We start from the raw sequence: 14,214 nt of genomic DNA on the forward strand, positions 1-14,214 counted from the left end.
CCTACACACACACACACACACACACACACACACACATATACAAACACAAATACAGACAGACATACTTACACACACCCACACACACACATGTGCATACACACAAATATATACACACACATACAAAAAACATACATACACGCACACACACACGAATATACATACACACTCATATACACACATACACACACATATATATACACATACACAAATATATACACACACACATACACACACACACATAAAAAGAAACACACACGCACATACACATATACATACACACACAACACACATACACTTACAGACACACCCCTACACATTCACACACACACTCATACACACACACAAATACACGCACATATGCACACACACACACACACATACACACACATATACACAAACACATGCACAGTGACAGATGTAACAGTTCTGACCTGAGCAGGAAGTCCCACTGTGATACTGGGTTTGGACCCGGGTTTAGACACAAAACTCTGAGACACACAATATATATTATATATATATTATTATACTGTACTTTTGTGTGTGTGTGTATATATATATATATATATATATATATATATATATATATATATATATATATATATATATATATATATATATATATATATATATATATATATATATATATATGTATATGTGCGTATGTAGGTGTGTGTTTGTGTGTGTGTGTAGGTGCAGGGGTGTGTATGTGTGTGTATGTGTGTATTTGTGTGTGTATATATGTGTGCATGTGGGTGTGTCGGGGTGTGCATGTGTGTGTATGTGGATTTGAATGTGTGTGTGTGTGTGTATGCATGTCTGTTTGTGTGTATTTGTTTGTAAATGTTTATGTGTGTGTATGTGTCTCTGTGTGTGTGTGTTTGTGAAGATGTGTATGCGTGTGTGTGTGTCTGTTTGTCTCTGTGTGTATGTGTGTATTTGTGTGTGTTTGTGTTGTTTGTATGTTGCAGTACCTCTTGTGTGACAGAGGTGGCGCTGTCTGTCAGGAGGCTTTCACAGGAGCTGCTCTCAGACACTGGAGCGCTGCTGTAAGGAGAGTCTGAGGAGAGGGTCAGAACAGAGAGGGTCAGAACAGAGAGAGAGAGGGTCAGAACAGAGAGAGAGGGTCGAGAGAGAGAGGGTCAGAACAGAGAGAGAGGGTCAGAACAGAGAGAGAGGGTCGAGAGAGAGAGGGTCAGAACAGAGAGAGAGAGGGTCAGAACAGAGAGAGAGGGTCAGAACAGAGAGAGAGGGTCAGAACAGAGAGAGAGGGTCGAGAGAGAGGGTCAGAAGAGAGATAGGGTGTCAGAAGAGAGAGTATCAGAACATGTGTGTAAATGTAACATGTAAATATGTAAACACAAACCTGACTGGAACATTACACTGATGTTTATTTATTTGCACATATTTCAGGCGAGTTGACCAGTCTTTTTAAAGAAGAGTCACCACAGCTTCAGCTCCACATGAAGCTCATGAGGGTAACAGTTATAGCGGCTAATGTGGAGCAGAGTTCTGACCACGAGTATCATAGCAACCAAAGAGTTAATCAGGAGCAAGGCTGTTGAAGGTAACGTCCCTTCCCGCCCATACCACTGGTTTAGCAGGGAGCGAGCGCTTAGCAACACAGTCAATCAAATCTGTTGCTAACGCTAACGGGAACGACCTTGGGGCACGAAGGCGCCTGATTTGTCTGTTATTAATGTTCATATCTTGATTTACATACACAATAGTGAAATAAAACCCCCAGGATCATGTAGAGAGGGTTAATATGAACATTTAAGACCAAAATGGTGAGTCTGACAGCAGCAGTTACAGACAGAGGACACAGTTTTTACACAGAATGCGAATTGCAGCCAGATTCAATGGAGCTCAAAGTGCACCCATGACCACTTCCTGTGTCCATGTATATATATGCAGTCTGTGGCGTAGATTTTTTGCCAAAGTTCACTCTATGTGTAGACAAAAGTTATCTCTCAGAGTTTGAACCTGACTAATGTGTTCTGCACCTGTGTCGCTCTGAAGTCGGACAGCAGGAGGCGCACTGCTCTTCCTCTGCAGAGGGTTGGGCCGAGCTCCCGTCATTTTCTTCAGCTTCCACTTCAAAGTCGGCTCCGACACTGGACATAACAAACAAACAAATAATCAATATAACTATAAATATAATATCACATGTTTAACACACAAACCTGCAGAAAATACTCTGTTCCACTTTGTGATGTCATTGTGTGGTAATACAGGAAGTGCTCCACTGCGTTTTTAAGCACAGTGGAGCGCATACACATTCACTAGAATCATTTGGATCATTTCTGTCCTGGAATTGCTAATCTCCACTGAAGTAAAAGTAAACGGAGCTATTAACTTGAAAACTACCATTTCATGACATCACAAGGTGGAATAGAGCATTTTGAGCTTTGGAGATGTAGACAGACTAATAATAAAGTGTTACTCAAACATGTGTGAATGAATCAAAACACAACTCCAGGTTTGTTTTTGAGGAGGAGCGTTAGAACATGGAGCTCACAGGGGTCAGGATATGGGGATAACATGGCTAAATGTCTTTATTTATTTGTGGACTGGTCCTTGAGGCACATTGTCTTCAATGACAGCCATGTCTCTGTCAGTCTGCAGAGTGAGACTATAGAGTGAGTAAAGAAAGAAATGAAAAATAGGTCCACATATTTTTATCATTACAGGACTAGAGTTTGTCAAAAGTATCAGACAAAATAAAACATAAAAGACGATCCAGAGAAAAAATAAAATATTAAAGATGATCCAGAGAAAAAATAAAATATTAAAGATGATCCAGAGAAAAAATAGAACATAAAAGATGATCCAGGGAAAAAAAATATATATATAAAAGACAATCCAGTGAAAAAATAAAACATAAAGAGCCCATTTGTCATGCTTTTATAACTGGTTTATTTCAGTTGTTTCTCCTTCCTATCTGCACCACCAGAGAGTGTGACTGCACACTGACACACACAAATGAACCTGCCTTGAATATAATAATGATGTTGAGCTGCATCTTTCACTACCAGACAAGACCGATCTACCAGACAAGACTCAGATCTACAACACCAGACAAGACCCAAGGTGTAGGCTGTGCAAAGAGGCCCCTGAGACAATCCAGCACGTAATATAACTCATAGGTGTCAAACTCTGGCCCCCCGCAGTGTAATTATATTTGGCCCGCAAGGCAATTTCAAATTAATATTAGAGCTGGCCCACCGGTATAATATGGTGGCAGTGCTGTAACACCGCATTCACCGCTTATACTACAAATATATAATAATAATGCATAATGCTCTGCTGTTGTTTTGGCGCATCAATTAGGACAGAGGCAGACCAACCTCCAAATGGAGCTGATTGAACTCCAGTGTGATGAAACGCTGAAGTCAAAGTTTGATGCTGTTGGGGCCGCACAGTTTCCACAGTTCATCCCTGACACGATGCCTCAGCTCCGCACCGAAGTTGCTCAATTGCTCTCCGTGTTTGGTAGCACTTACCTATGTGAGCAACTTTTCTCCTCAATGAAGATGACGAAAACGTCTCACAGGCGACGTCTAACTGACGAACACCTTTGTTCAATAATGAAGGTTTCTTCAGCTCAAACCCTGAGCCCCGACATTGATGAATTGGCATCCAAGAAAAGATGCCAGGTATCTGGCTTGGGCGCATCAGAGTAGATCAGTGTGTCGCAAAATGAGCAGTAAATACATTTTCTATGCACTTTTTCTTGCTACTTCAAGGCCTGAATGGTTTATTTATTCATAGTTGTTATGTTATTTTATTTTGAAATTTATTAGCCTGTGTAAGAAGCTAATTTTCACATTTAACTCAGAAGGCTGCAAACAGAAAGGAGGCATTCAATTTTTATTTAAATCTTATTTAATATGCCATTGATATGTTTTATTATTATTATTATTACTACTATTATTATTATTAGTATTATTAGCAACTTAATTTTGCATGCCTGCACTTTAAAGTTATATAAGCCTTGCTTGTTCAATATTCATTGTTAAATCAAAACTTGTTTGGTTCCATATTAAAAGGTTCATTTGTTCAATTTAAAATTTTGGCCCACTGTGTATTTGAGTTTGACACCCCTGATATAACTGCTAAGGTTATGTTATGTGCTGGACCTTAGCAAGGTCATAACACTGGTTATGACCAGTGGTCTGGTCATAACCAAGTGGCCTGGTCTGGACTGGTCTGGACTGGTCTGGACTGGTCTGATCTGGACTGGATTGGTCTTTTCTGGACTGGTCTGGGCTGGTCTAGACCAATCTGGACTGGTCTGGACTGGTCTGGACTAGTCTGGTCAGGTCTGGTCTGGACCGGTCTGGTCTGTTCTGGACTGGTCTGGACTGGACTGGTCATGTCTGGTCTGGACTGGTCTGGACTGGTCAGGACTCACCTGTTCTGTGCAGCGCCCTCTTGTGGTCAGTACAGGTCAGAGGGGAGAGGCCCTCGGACACTGGAGCTCTGAAACAAAGCAATATAAACAATGACATTGATACTGTTTGGGTTCAGGTGGCAGAGTGGTTAGCCCTGTCTCCTCACAGCAGGCGGTCCCTGGTTTGTTCTTAGTCAAAATTGCATGTTCTCTCTGCGTCTATGTAACCCTCTAGCTAGTTACTCCAGAGACACTGAAGGACAGGTCACATGCAGATTTAACCCAGAGACACTGAAGGGGCTGTGTCCTGGCCCAGCACAGATAGGTAGACACACGATAGACACACGATAGACACACAGTAGACACACGATAGACACACAGTAGACACACAATAGACACACGGTAGACACACAGTAGACACACAATAGACACACGGTAGACACACAGTAGACACACGATAGACACACAGTAGACACACAATAGACACACGGTAGACACACGGTAGACACACGGTAGACACACGATAGACACACAGTAGACACACAATAGACACACAGTAGACACACGATAGACACACAGTAGACACACGATAGACACACAGTAGACACACGGTAGACACACGATAGACACACAATAGACACACGGTAGACACACGGTAGACACACGATAGACACACAATAGACACACGGTAGACACACGGTAGACACACGGTAGACACACAATAGACACACAGTAGACACACAGTAGACACACAATAGACACACGGTAGACACACAATAGACACACGGTAGACACACAATAGACACACGGTAGACACACGGTAGACACACGGTAGACACACGGTAGACACACGATAGACACACGATAGACACACGATAGACACACAGTAGACACACAATAGACACACAGTAGACACACGATAGACACACAGTAGACACACAATAGACACACGGTAGACACACGGTAGACACACGATAGACACACAATAGACACACGGTAGACACACGGTAGACACACGGTAGACACACAATAGACACACAGTAGACACACAGTAGACACACAATAGACACACGGTAGACACACAATAGACACACGGTAGACACACGGTAGACACACGATAGACACACAGTAGACACACAATAGACACACGGTAGACACACGATAGACACACAGTAGACACACGATAGACCCATGGTAGACACACGATAGACACACGATAGACACACAGTAGACACACAATAGACACACGGTAGACACACGATAGACACACAGTAGACACACAATAGACACACGGTAGACACACGGTAGACACACATGTCTTAAAGTGAAAAACGTCCTGTGTACTCTCTGCATAAAGCTTTTTTTTATCATTCACGAACCAGGAACTAATGCTAGCACACTGTTAGCATGCTAGCTGTTAACAGTTGCGCTCTGGTCACTGAGGATTCTGAAAGGCTCTTACAAACTCATCTTGGTGAGTAATTATGAAGCTCTGATGCATCAGGTCAGTGAGGAGTAACTCTGGACCAATTCTGATCCAGAGACATTAACACAACGGACACCTTGATAGGGAGAACATGCAATCTCCACACAAACACAGAGAGAACACACAAACTCCACACAGACACAGGGAGACCACGTAAACTCCACACAGACACAGTGAGAACATGCAAACTTCACACAGAACACCCCACACACTCTGGCAATCGAACCTGCGACCTCTTTGCAGTGACTTTGTCCTGTGTTCTCATAATGGTGTCATTCCCCAGCCCGGGTAAAACTCTGACCTGAAGCCTGCGTTGGCCACAGGGGGCACTCTCTCATGTCGGCTCATGATGTGCTCCCTCAGGATCTTCTTCACGTCGAAACCTGCACAAACCAACAGACGTCACTCTGACAACCTCCAGCAGAGGGTGCCAGGACTGCAGCTGCTACAGCACTGAACAATGAAGCAGTTTCATCAGGCTCCAGCTCGCACTGTTCAAAGCGGAATGTCATGAAGTATGGCATTAAACTTTTATATCTCCATAGAGACAAGCACGTGACACCACCACCAGGCCAAGTTACAGGTCAGATCTGTGGAGAGGCGAGCCTGCTCACAATAAAAAAAAATACTTGTAATTGAATAGTGTGCAAGAGATGAGTTTAATGCCATACTGTGGAACATTTCAAGGTAAACGATAACATCACCATGGAGACAAGCAGAACGGACTCACTCTGCTCGCTCCTGTGTCGGCGCTTTAGCTCGTCTGCGGTGGCGTCCATGTCTGAGTTTAACTGAAATCAGAAAAATACACAGAGACATTTGTGAACCTCAGGCAGCTGTTCTGAAACTTAAAGAGGCCAAACTCCATGTTTCTGATCTGTTCTAATTTCTCATCACAAACAGACCTAGAGTTTTGTTTTGTTTCATTCACACATGTTTAACACACAAACCCGGAATATTTAGGCTGAGTTCTTCTCTCAAACTGAAAACACTCTGTTCCACCTTGTGATGTCATCATGTGGTAATACAGGAAGTGCTCCACTGTGTTTTTAAACTCAATACATCTTCACTAGAATCTTTCGGATCATCATCATTAGAGTGGACTTACCTCACTTTGACGTTGCAGCTATTGTTTTAGCCTCATTTCAAGTGTGTTTCCACCAAAATGCTTTACATAAAAGTCAAAAGCAAAAATACAGATAACACGATAATAGTGTTAAATGCCAGGACAGAGAGGGCAGAGGCTTTGTATTGATCTGAACAAAAGGTAAAACCTCAGGTTCTTATGGTGTGTTGATGACTGAAGCAGTTCATCTGAGGCTAATCAGCAGTTCACTTTAAAACTACCACTTAATGACATCACAAGGTGGAACGGAGAACACAGCTCATGCTGGTTTAGCCCCACCTCCTCGCTCCGTTTACCTTAAGGTGTGTTTGGGGGCGGGGGCAATGAGGGGTAAAGTGTCCCAGTCGCAGAGATGGGGCAGGGAGAGGCAGCACACTCACTCCCCGATCAGAGTGCACCGACCTGGGGGACACCCGCAGGTCCATGGGCCTGTCCCACCTAGAGCCCGACCACGAGCTAAGACTGAGGACTAAAGACACGTCAGAGAGGACACGTCAGAGAGGAGACATCAGAGAGGACACGTCAGAGAGGAGACATCAGAGAGGACACGTCAGAGCGGACACATCAGAGAGGACACTTCAGAGACGACACATCAGACTGGACACATCAGACTGGACACATAAGAGTGGACAAGTCAGATTGGACACATCAGAGAGGACGCTTAAGAGTGGCCATGTCAGAGAGGACACATAAAACTGGACACATCAGACTGTCGTTGTCATATAAAAGTTCTGCGGTGCTTCTTTAAGTCGTTATCATGTAAAAGTTCCGCAGTGCCTCTTTAAGTCATTGTTATGTAAAAGCTCTGCAGTACCTCTTTAAGTTGTTGTAATGTAAAAGATCCGCAGTGCCTCTTTAAGTCCGGTTGTTGTCATGTAAAGTTCTGCAGTGCCTCTTTAAGTCTGAGTCGTTGCCATGTAAAAGTTTCGCAGTGCCTCTTTAAGTCCGGTTGTTGTCATGTAAAGTTCCGTGGTGCCTCTTTAAGTCTGAGTCGTTGCCATGTAAAAGTTTCGCAGTGCCTCTTTAAGTCCTGTTGTTGTCATGTAAAAGTTCCACAGTGTGTCTTTAGGTCCAGTTGTTGTTGTGTAAAAGTTCCGCACTGCGTCTTTAAGTCGTTGTGGTTTAAAAGTTCTGCAGTGCCTCTTTAAGTCGTAGTCATATAAAATTCTCTAAGTGCCTCTGTAAGTCTGGGTCGTTTTCATGTAAAAGTTCCGCAGTGCCTCTTTCAGTCTGGTTGTTGTCGTGTAAAAGTTCTGCAGTGCCTGTTTAAGTTGTTGTCATGTAAAAGTTCCGCAGTGTGTCTTTAAGTCCGAGTCATTGTCATGTAAAAATTCCGCATTGCCTCTTTAAGTCAGTTGTGGTCATGTAAAAGTTCCGCACTGCCTCTTTAAGTCTGGTCATTGTCATGTTACAGATCCGCAGTGCCGCATTAAGTCTGGGCCGTTGTCAAATGGTCCACAGTGCCTCTTTAAGTCCAGTTGTTGTCATGTAAAAGTCCCACAGTGCCTCTTTAAGTCGTGGTCGTGTAAAAGTGGGTCAGCAGTGAAACGTTTCCAGACTGTTGTGTCATCTGTTTTGTGTCATCCATTTTGTTTGTGGACAACACCGCGGCATCTGTGAAAACGATCGACTCAAATGAAACTGGAAACGCAGAAACTGAAGAACAACCGAAAGAGACAAAAGACACAGAGCCCGAGGGATGAGGTGGAAAAACACTGACTCTGCACACGTCACAGTGGACATTTATGCCACAGTGGACGCGTATGTCTTGAAAATAGTGGATTAAAGATTACTCAAACATGAATCACTCCAAATACAACTTCAGAGGCTCAATAAGAAGAAACAACTTCAACATGGATAAACATCTGAACTGTCTGAACAGGGTGGATTTAAAGCTACACTGTGGTACATGCTCACAGGTCTGAACAGGGCTGGTGTAAAGCCACACTGTGGGACATGCTCACAGATTTGAACAGGGCTGGTGTAAAGCCACACTGTGGGACATGCTCACAGGTCAGGGTTGTGTCTGAACAGGTGTAGTTTAAAGCCACACTGCGGAACATGCTTACAGGTCTGAACAGGGCTGGTTTAAAGCCCCACAATGGGACATGCTCACAGATCTGAAAAGGTCTGTTTTAAAGCCACACTGCGGGACATACTCACAGGTCAGGGCTGTTTACATGTGGGCTCTGATGGTTCTAGTTCAGTCTCACCTTCATGAAACTCAAACCCTCTGAACTCAAATGTGACAGTGCGTCTTTGTCCAGGTCACATGATCACACCAGCCGTAGGTCACATGACGCACTGGGGTCTGTCACCTACGGCAAAGACACCGTGGTTTCACTGTGAAACAGGGTCGTAAAAATAAACCATACTGTGGCTTTTGTTTAAGAAAAGTCATAAATCTCTGATCAATAGAACAGACGAGAACCAACTCAGAGTCCTGTGTCACACAGCGCAGCACAGGAGGGCATCTGACTGCTTTAGACCTGGTTTAGACCTGGTTTAGTCCTGGTTTAGACCTGGTTTAGACCTGGTTTAGTCCTGGTTTAGACCTGGTTTAGACCTGGTTTAGTCCTGGTTTAGACCTGGTTTAGACCTGGTTTAGACCTGCTTTAGACCTGGTTTAGACCTGGTTTAGACCTGGTTTAGTCCTGGTTTAGTCCTGGTTTAGTCCTGGTTTAGTCCTGGTTTAGACCTGGTTTAGTCCTGGTTTAGTCCTGGTTTAGTCCTGTCATATATGTTTGTTATTTGCCCTGGGAGGGCATCTGACACACAAGGATACAGCCAGTGCATATTGATACTCTGGAGTGGCATCACGCTGAGGGTGTTCTACATGTATCTCTATGATGGAATGTTCAGCAGTTACTATGGAGACACAGTCCGACACACATTAGCAAACACTGACAAGAAAGTTTTAAGAAAAAACACTGAAGTGATTTAAAGAGCTCAATTTTCCTGTGGTTAGTTTGAGCGTTCAAGGTCCCGTTTGGGAGTTTTTACACAGATTTTAAGACATTTTACTCAAAACGGTGAGAGTGACTCACTGAAAAACTGTTGGCTAATGCGAACGCTAATGCTAATGCTAGTACTAGCTAGCTTGTGACTGTAATGTTATTTGAGTTTAACAGCACAAATCAGCTCACCTGTTGGAGTTCAGTTCTTCCTGGTCAGATTGTGTTACATTAAAGCAGTGTCCCCCCCCCCCCCCCCCCCCGAAAAAATAAAATAAATGAAATGATATAATGAAATTTAATTAAATATCAAATTAAAAAAATAAAATAAAATAAACATCAAATGAATAAATTAAAATTAAATGAATATCAAAATAATACATTAAAATTAAATAAATATCAAATTAAAACAAGTAATTTAGCAATTTGGTACGACACCTTATATGATGCTCAGTGCTGCTGCTTTAAGTGACATTTACAAAGTGGATGATTGTTGTTAATATTTGGCACGTTTACGCTGAAAAAACTGCAGCGTCTTATCAGCGTGACTGAAGTGTAATGAGGTGGGGTCTTAACTTATTTGGCTTCATACTGTCCACTGCCAGCATTTTCAGACACAGCAGACACCGGTCTGTCCTCGTGTCCCACTGGAGTCACGGTGAAGCCAAGTGTTAAATACTCTTCATCAGACTCCTCCTCGTCTTATTTTTCAGGTGACTTTACCTCCGTCTATATCCGCCTTTCTTTTCATCCCTGTAAAAATGTTTTCCAAAGTGTCTCTTTAGCAAAAGTGTTTCATGTTCACTGTCCTGTGTCACGATCTGTTCGCACTGCATTAAAGTATAATAGAGCTTCAGACAGCGCAGTGCCTCTTGCTAGCATCACACCCTCAGAGAATGTGGACCTCAGTTGTACAGTATGAGCCAAACGGCTCTGATCAGATGAGTTGGATTTGAGCTCAAATCTAAAAATAGAATCACTTCTGGTTTTGTGCAAACTCAGTGTCGCAACCACTTCCTCTTCAGAACGTCCTCAAAAAAACAACACAGTACAGCTTTACAAGCAGTAACTTGTCTCCGTGGAGATGTACTGTCTTTGCCTGGAATGTCCCACAGGACAGCTTTACAGACAGTAACCCATCTCCATGGAGATATGCTGTCTTTTCCTGGAATGTGCCACAGTATGACTTTACAGACAGCTAACCCGTCTCTATAGAGATGTGTTTTATGTGGACTGGCTGCATTACCTATCACAACAAAGCGCCGCATGCTGTGGGCAGTGGGCGTGTCACATTGGGCGTGTCAGCTTTACTGTGGAACATTCCCAGCAACACACTAAGACAGAAGCAAATTGCCGAGCCTCAGCTCCATAGTACAGTCTGTTAGCCCCACGTCACAACGAGAGGGTCCCTGGTTTGTGTTAGGAGTTACAGTCTGTCAGCCCTGGCCCACCATGACCTTCTCATTGAAGGTCCGTGGTTTGGTGTAACATGGTGGGGTGTGTCTGTGGGGAGTTTGCATGTTTTTCCTGTGTCTGGAGGTTCAAATATGAGTTTCATACTGATGATAAACACAGGTGAACATTTCCACTTTAGTTCTGTCTGAGATTAAACTCTTTATGAAAAAATCACATGTAACATTCTGACCTATTTATGCTAATGTAGCCTTCAACTAGCAATAGCCTTCAGCTAGCATGTAGCCATCACCTAGCATGTAGCCTTCAGATAGAATGTAGCCATCACCTAGCATGTAGCCTTCACCTAGCATGTAGCTGTCATCTAGCATGTAGCCATCAGCTAGCATGGGCATGTAGCCGTCACCTAGCATGTAGCCATCACCTAGCATGTAGCCTTCACTTAGCATGTAGCCTTCACCTAGCATGTAGCCTTCACCTAGCATGTAGTAGTAGCAGTAGCAGTACTAGTACTTTTAGTAGTAGTAATGGTAGAAGTAGCAGCAGTAGTGGTAATAGTAGTAGTAGTCATAGTAACTGTATTAAGTACTTTCTATTTTAGTTTTTTTCACTTTCAAACCTAAATTTACTTGTTTCTGAAACAGCAAAAACTCGACCACAAACCGAAGGAACTGAAAGTTTAAAAGGAGCAAAAATAAAGCAAATGCCTGAACGCAAACAGGCCTCCTCAGACATTTAAGGAACCTCATTCTGATCTGATTCAGTCCTGTGTAAAGTTCAGAGATCATCTTAAAAAAGACAAAATAAAACTATCTATTGATACTTTGCAGCTGATGTAAAGCTAACTCTGTCTGATGCTGTTACTCAAGTTAGACTTTAATCTGAGTTTAGTTTTAACACAATCTGACCATAAAGAGCTGATTTATCTGAACTCCAACAGGTGAGCTGATCTGTGCTTTTAAACACGTCCCTCTCACATAACATTACAGTCACAAGCTAGCTAGCATTAGCATTAGCCAACACTTTTTCAGTTAGTCACTCTCACCTTCTTGTGTAAAATCAAACTCCTAAACAGGACAATGAACGCTCAGACTGACCACAAGAAAATGGAAATAGGCTTTTAAAATCACTTTTGGATTTTGTCACCATGGTAACCACTGAACATTCCACCATAGACATACATGCAGAACATCCCCAGAGTGATGTCATTGTAAAGTATCAATATGAGAAGAAAATCTATGACAAGCCGGATCATTCCGGTTGATGTCATGAGTCATGATGTTCAGATTGGCTTGAGGTTTGAAAAAATGCCAATTACACCTGATGCCCTGCCTCTTTAACACAGACAGGTTTACTCTTTCTGAGTGAAACAAGTCTGGTGTGATTGACAGGTGAGCTCTTAGCCCCACCCCTTCAGGAAATATGTTTCCCTTTAACCCAGGTGATTTAGAGATGAGTTTAACGCCACAGTTTGTCCAGTAAAATATATGAGACACTAAAGAAGAATCTGGAAACGAGATCTTAACCTTCTGAGACCTGGCGTCCTCATATGTGGACAACACATTTTGGGTTGTCTAGGCCACAATGCAAATTTTTAGAAGAATAATAACAGTACACAAGATCAGCAACAATGCAAATATATTATATATATATTTATTTTTTAACTGTTTAGAATATTTTATTTTAATCTTTTTTATTTTTCTCCCTGCTCCTGTCAGCAGCTCTTCACACCAGACACATTGTTCCAAGAGGCACAATTGTTGTTTCTCATTTTGTTTTTACAAATGTTGCTGTGTTCAGGGTCTTAATAGTTTTTGTAAATCATTATTCAAATATTTTATCAAAATGACTAAAATGTCCACATATGAGGACATTTGATTTACATTTTTCTTTTCAGAAACTACATAATGTAAAAAGATAATTCCTTGTATTTAGACTCATCAGGTTCCAATCAGCCCAAATAACAAAGAGAAATTAATAAAGAATCTCATGCAAGAGCCCGGGTCTCAGGAGGTTAAACCAGACCTGCTCCACAAACTGAGCTTTTATCAATCGATACTAAAATGAATATCAAAACTAGATCCTCATGTTTCACAGGACTAAACCAGGAGTAAACCAGGACTAAACCAGGACCAAAACAAGGACCAAACCAGAACTAAAACATAGCAAAAGACAAAGTTTATCAACTGGACAAATGGTTGTAGGAGTGAAGACGTTTCTCTGCTCATCCATGTCGCTTCTTCAGTTCTGGTCAGATTTCTGGTGGACACTGTTTTATATCTGTCTGAAGGAGCTAACGACACTGAAACTGTAAACAGCTATTGTCTCCAGTTTCAGATGAAATTAAACCAGGACTAAACCAGAACCAGACCGGGATTAAACAGGGATTAAACAGGGACTAAACCAGGATTAAACCAGGTCTAAACCAGGATTAAACCAGGACTAAACCAGGACTAAACCAGGACTAAACCAGGACTAAACCAGGTCTAAACCAGGTCTAAACCAGGATTAAACCAGGACTAAACCAGGCCTAAACCAGGCCTAAACCAGGACTAAACCAGGACTAAACCAGGCCTAAACCAGGCCTAAACCAGGACTAAACCAGGCCTAAACCAGGCCTAAACCAGGCCTAAACCAGGACTAAACCAGGACTAAACCAGTCCTAAACCAGGATTAAACCAGGACTAAACCAGGCCTAAACCAGGCCTAAACCAGGCCTAAACCAGGCCTAAACCAGGACTAAACCAGGACTAAACCAGGTCTAAATCAGGACTAAACCAGGACTAAACCAGGACCAAACCAGGTCTCAACCAGGACTCAACTAGGACTAAACAAACAGTAA

The 14,214-nt window shown here is 42.5% G+C and overlaps 1 protein-coding gene across 1 annotated transcript in view; it reads right to left on the bottom strand.

Moving 5' to 3' along the window:
- The window catches only part of LOC117371519 (histone deacetylase 7-like), a 48,543-nt gene extending 41,113 nt beyond the window's left edge, over nt 1-7,430 (bottom strand). The window contains exons 1-6 of the mRNA XM_055221849.1: nt 7,302-7,430; nt 6,610-6,670; nt 6,181-6,262; nt 4,415-4,482; nt 2,004-2,114; nt 972-1,057 (exon numbers count right to left, since the gene is read on the bottom strand). Coding sequence (XP_055077824.1) covers nt 972-1,057; nt 2,004-2,114; nt 4,415-4,482; nt 6,181-6,262; nt 6,610-6,670; nt 7,302-7,430 — 537 coding nt within the window. The remainder of the gene's footprint in view (nt 1-971; nt 1,058-2,003; nt 2,115-4,414; nt 4,483-6,180; nt 6,263-6,609; nt 6,671-7,301) is intronic.
- Nucleotides 7,431-14,214: the final 6,784 nt, after the last annotated feature.

The sequence above is a fragment of the Periophthalmus magnuspinnatus genome, chromosome 5 (assembly GCF_009829125.3).
Source record: "Periophthalmus magnuspinnatus isolate fPerMag1 chromosome 5, fPerMag1.2.pri, whole genome shotgun sequence".
Lineage (NCBI taxonomy): Eukaryota > Metazoa > Chordata > Actinopteri > Gobiiformes > Gobiidae > Periophthalmus > Periophthalmus magnuspinnatus.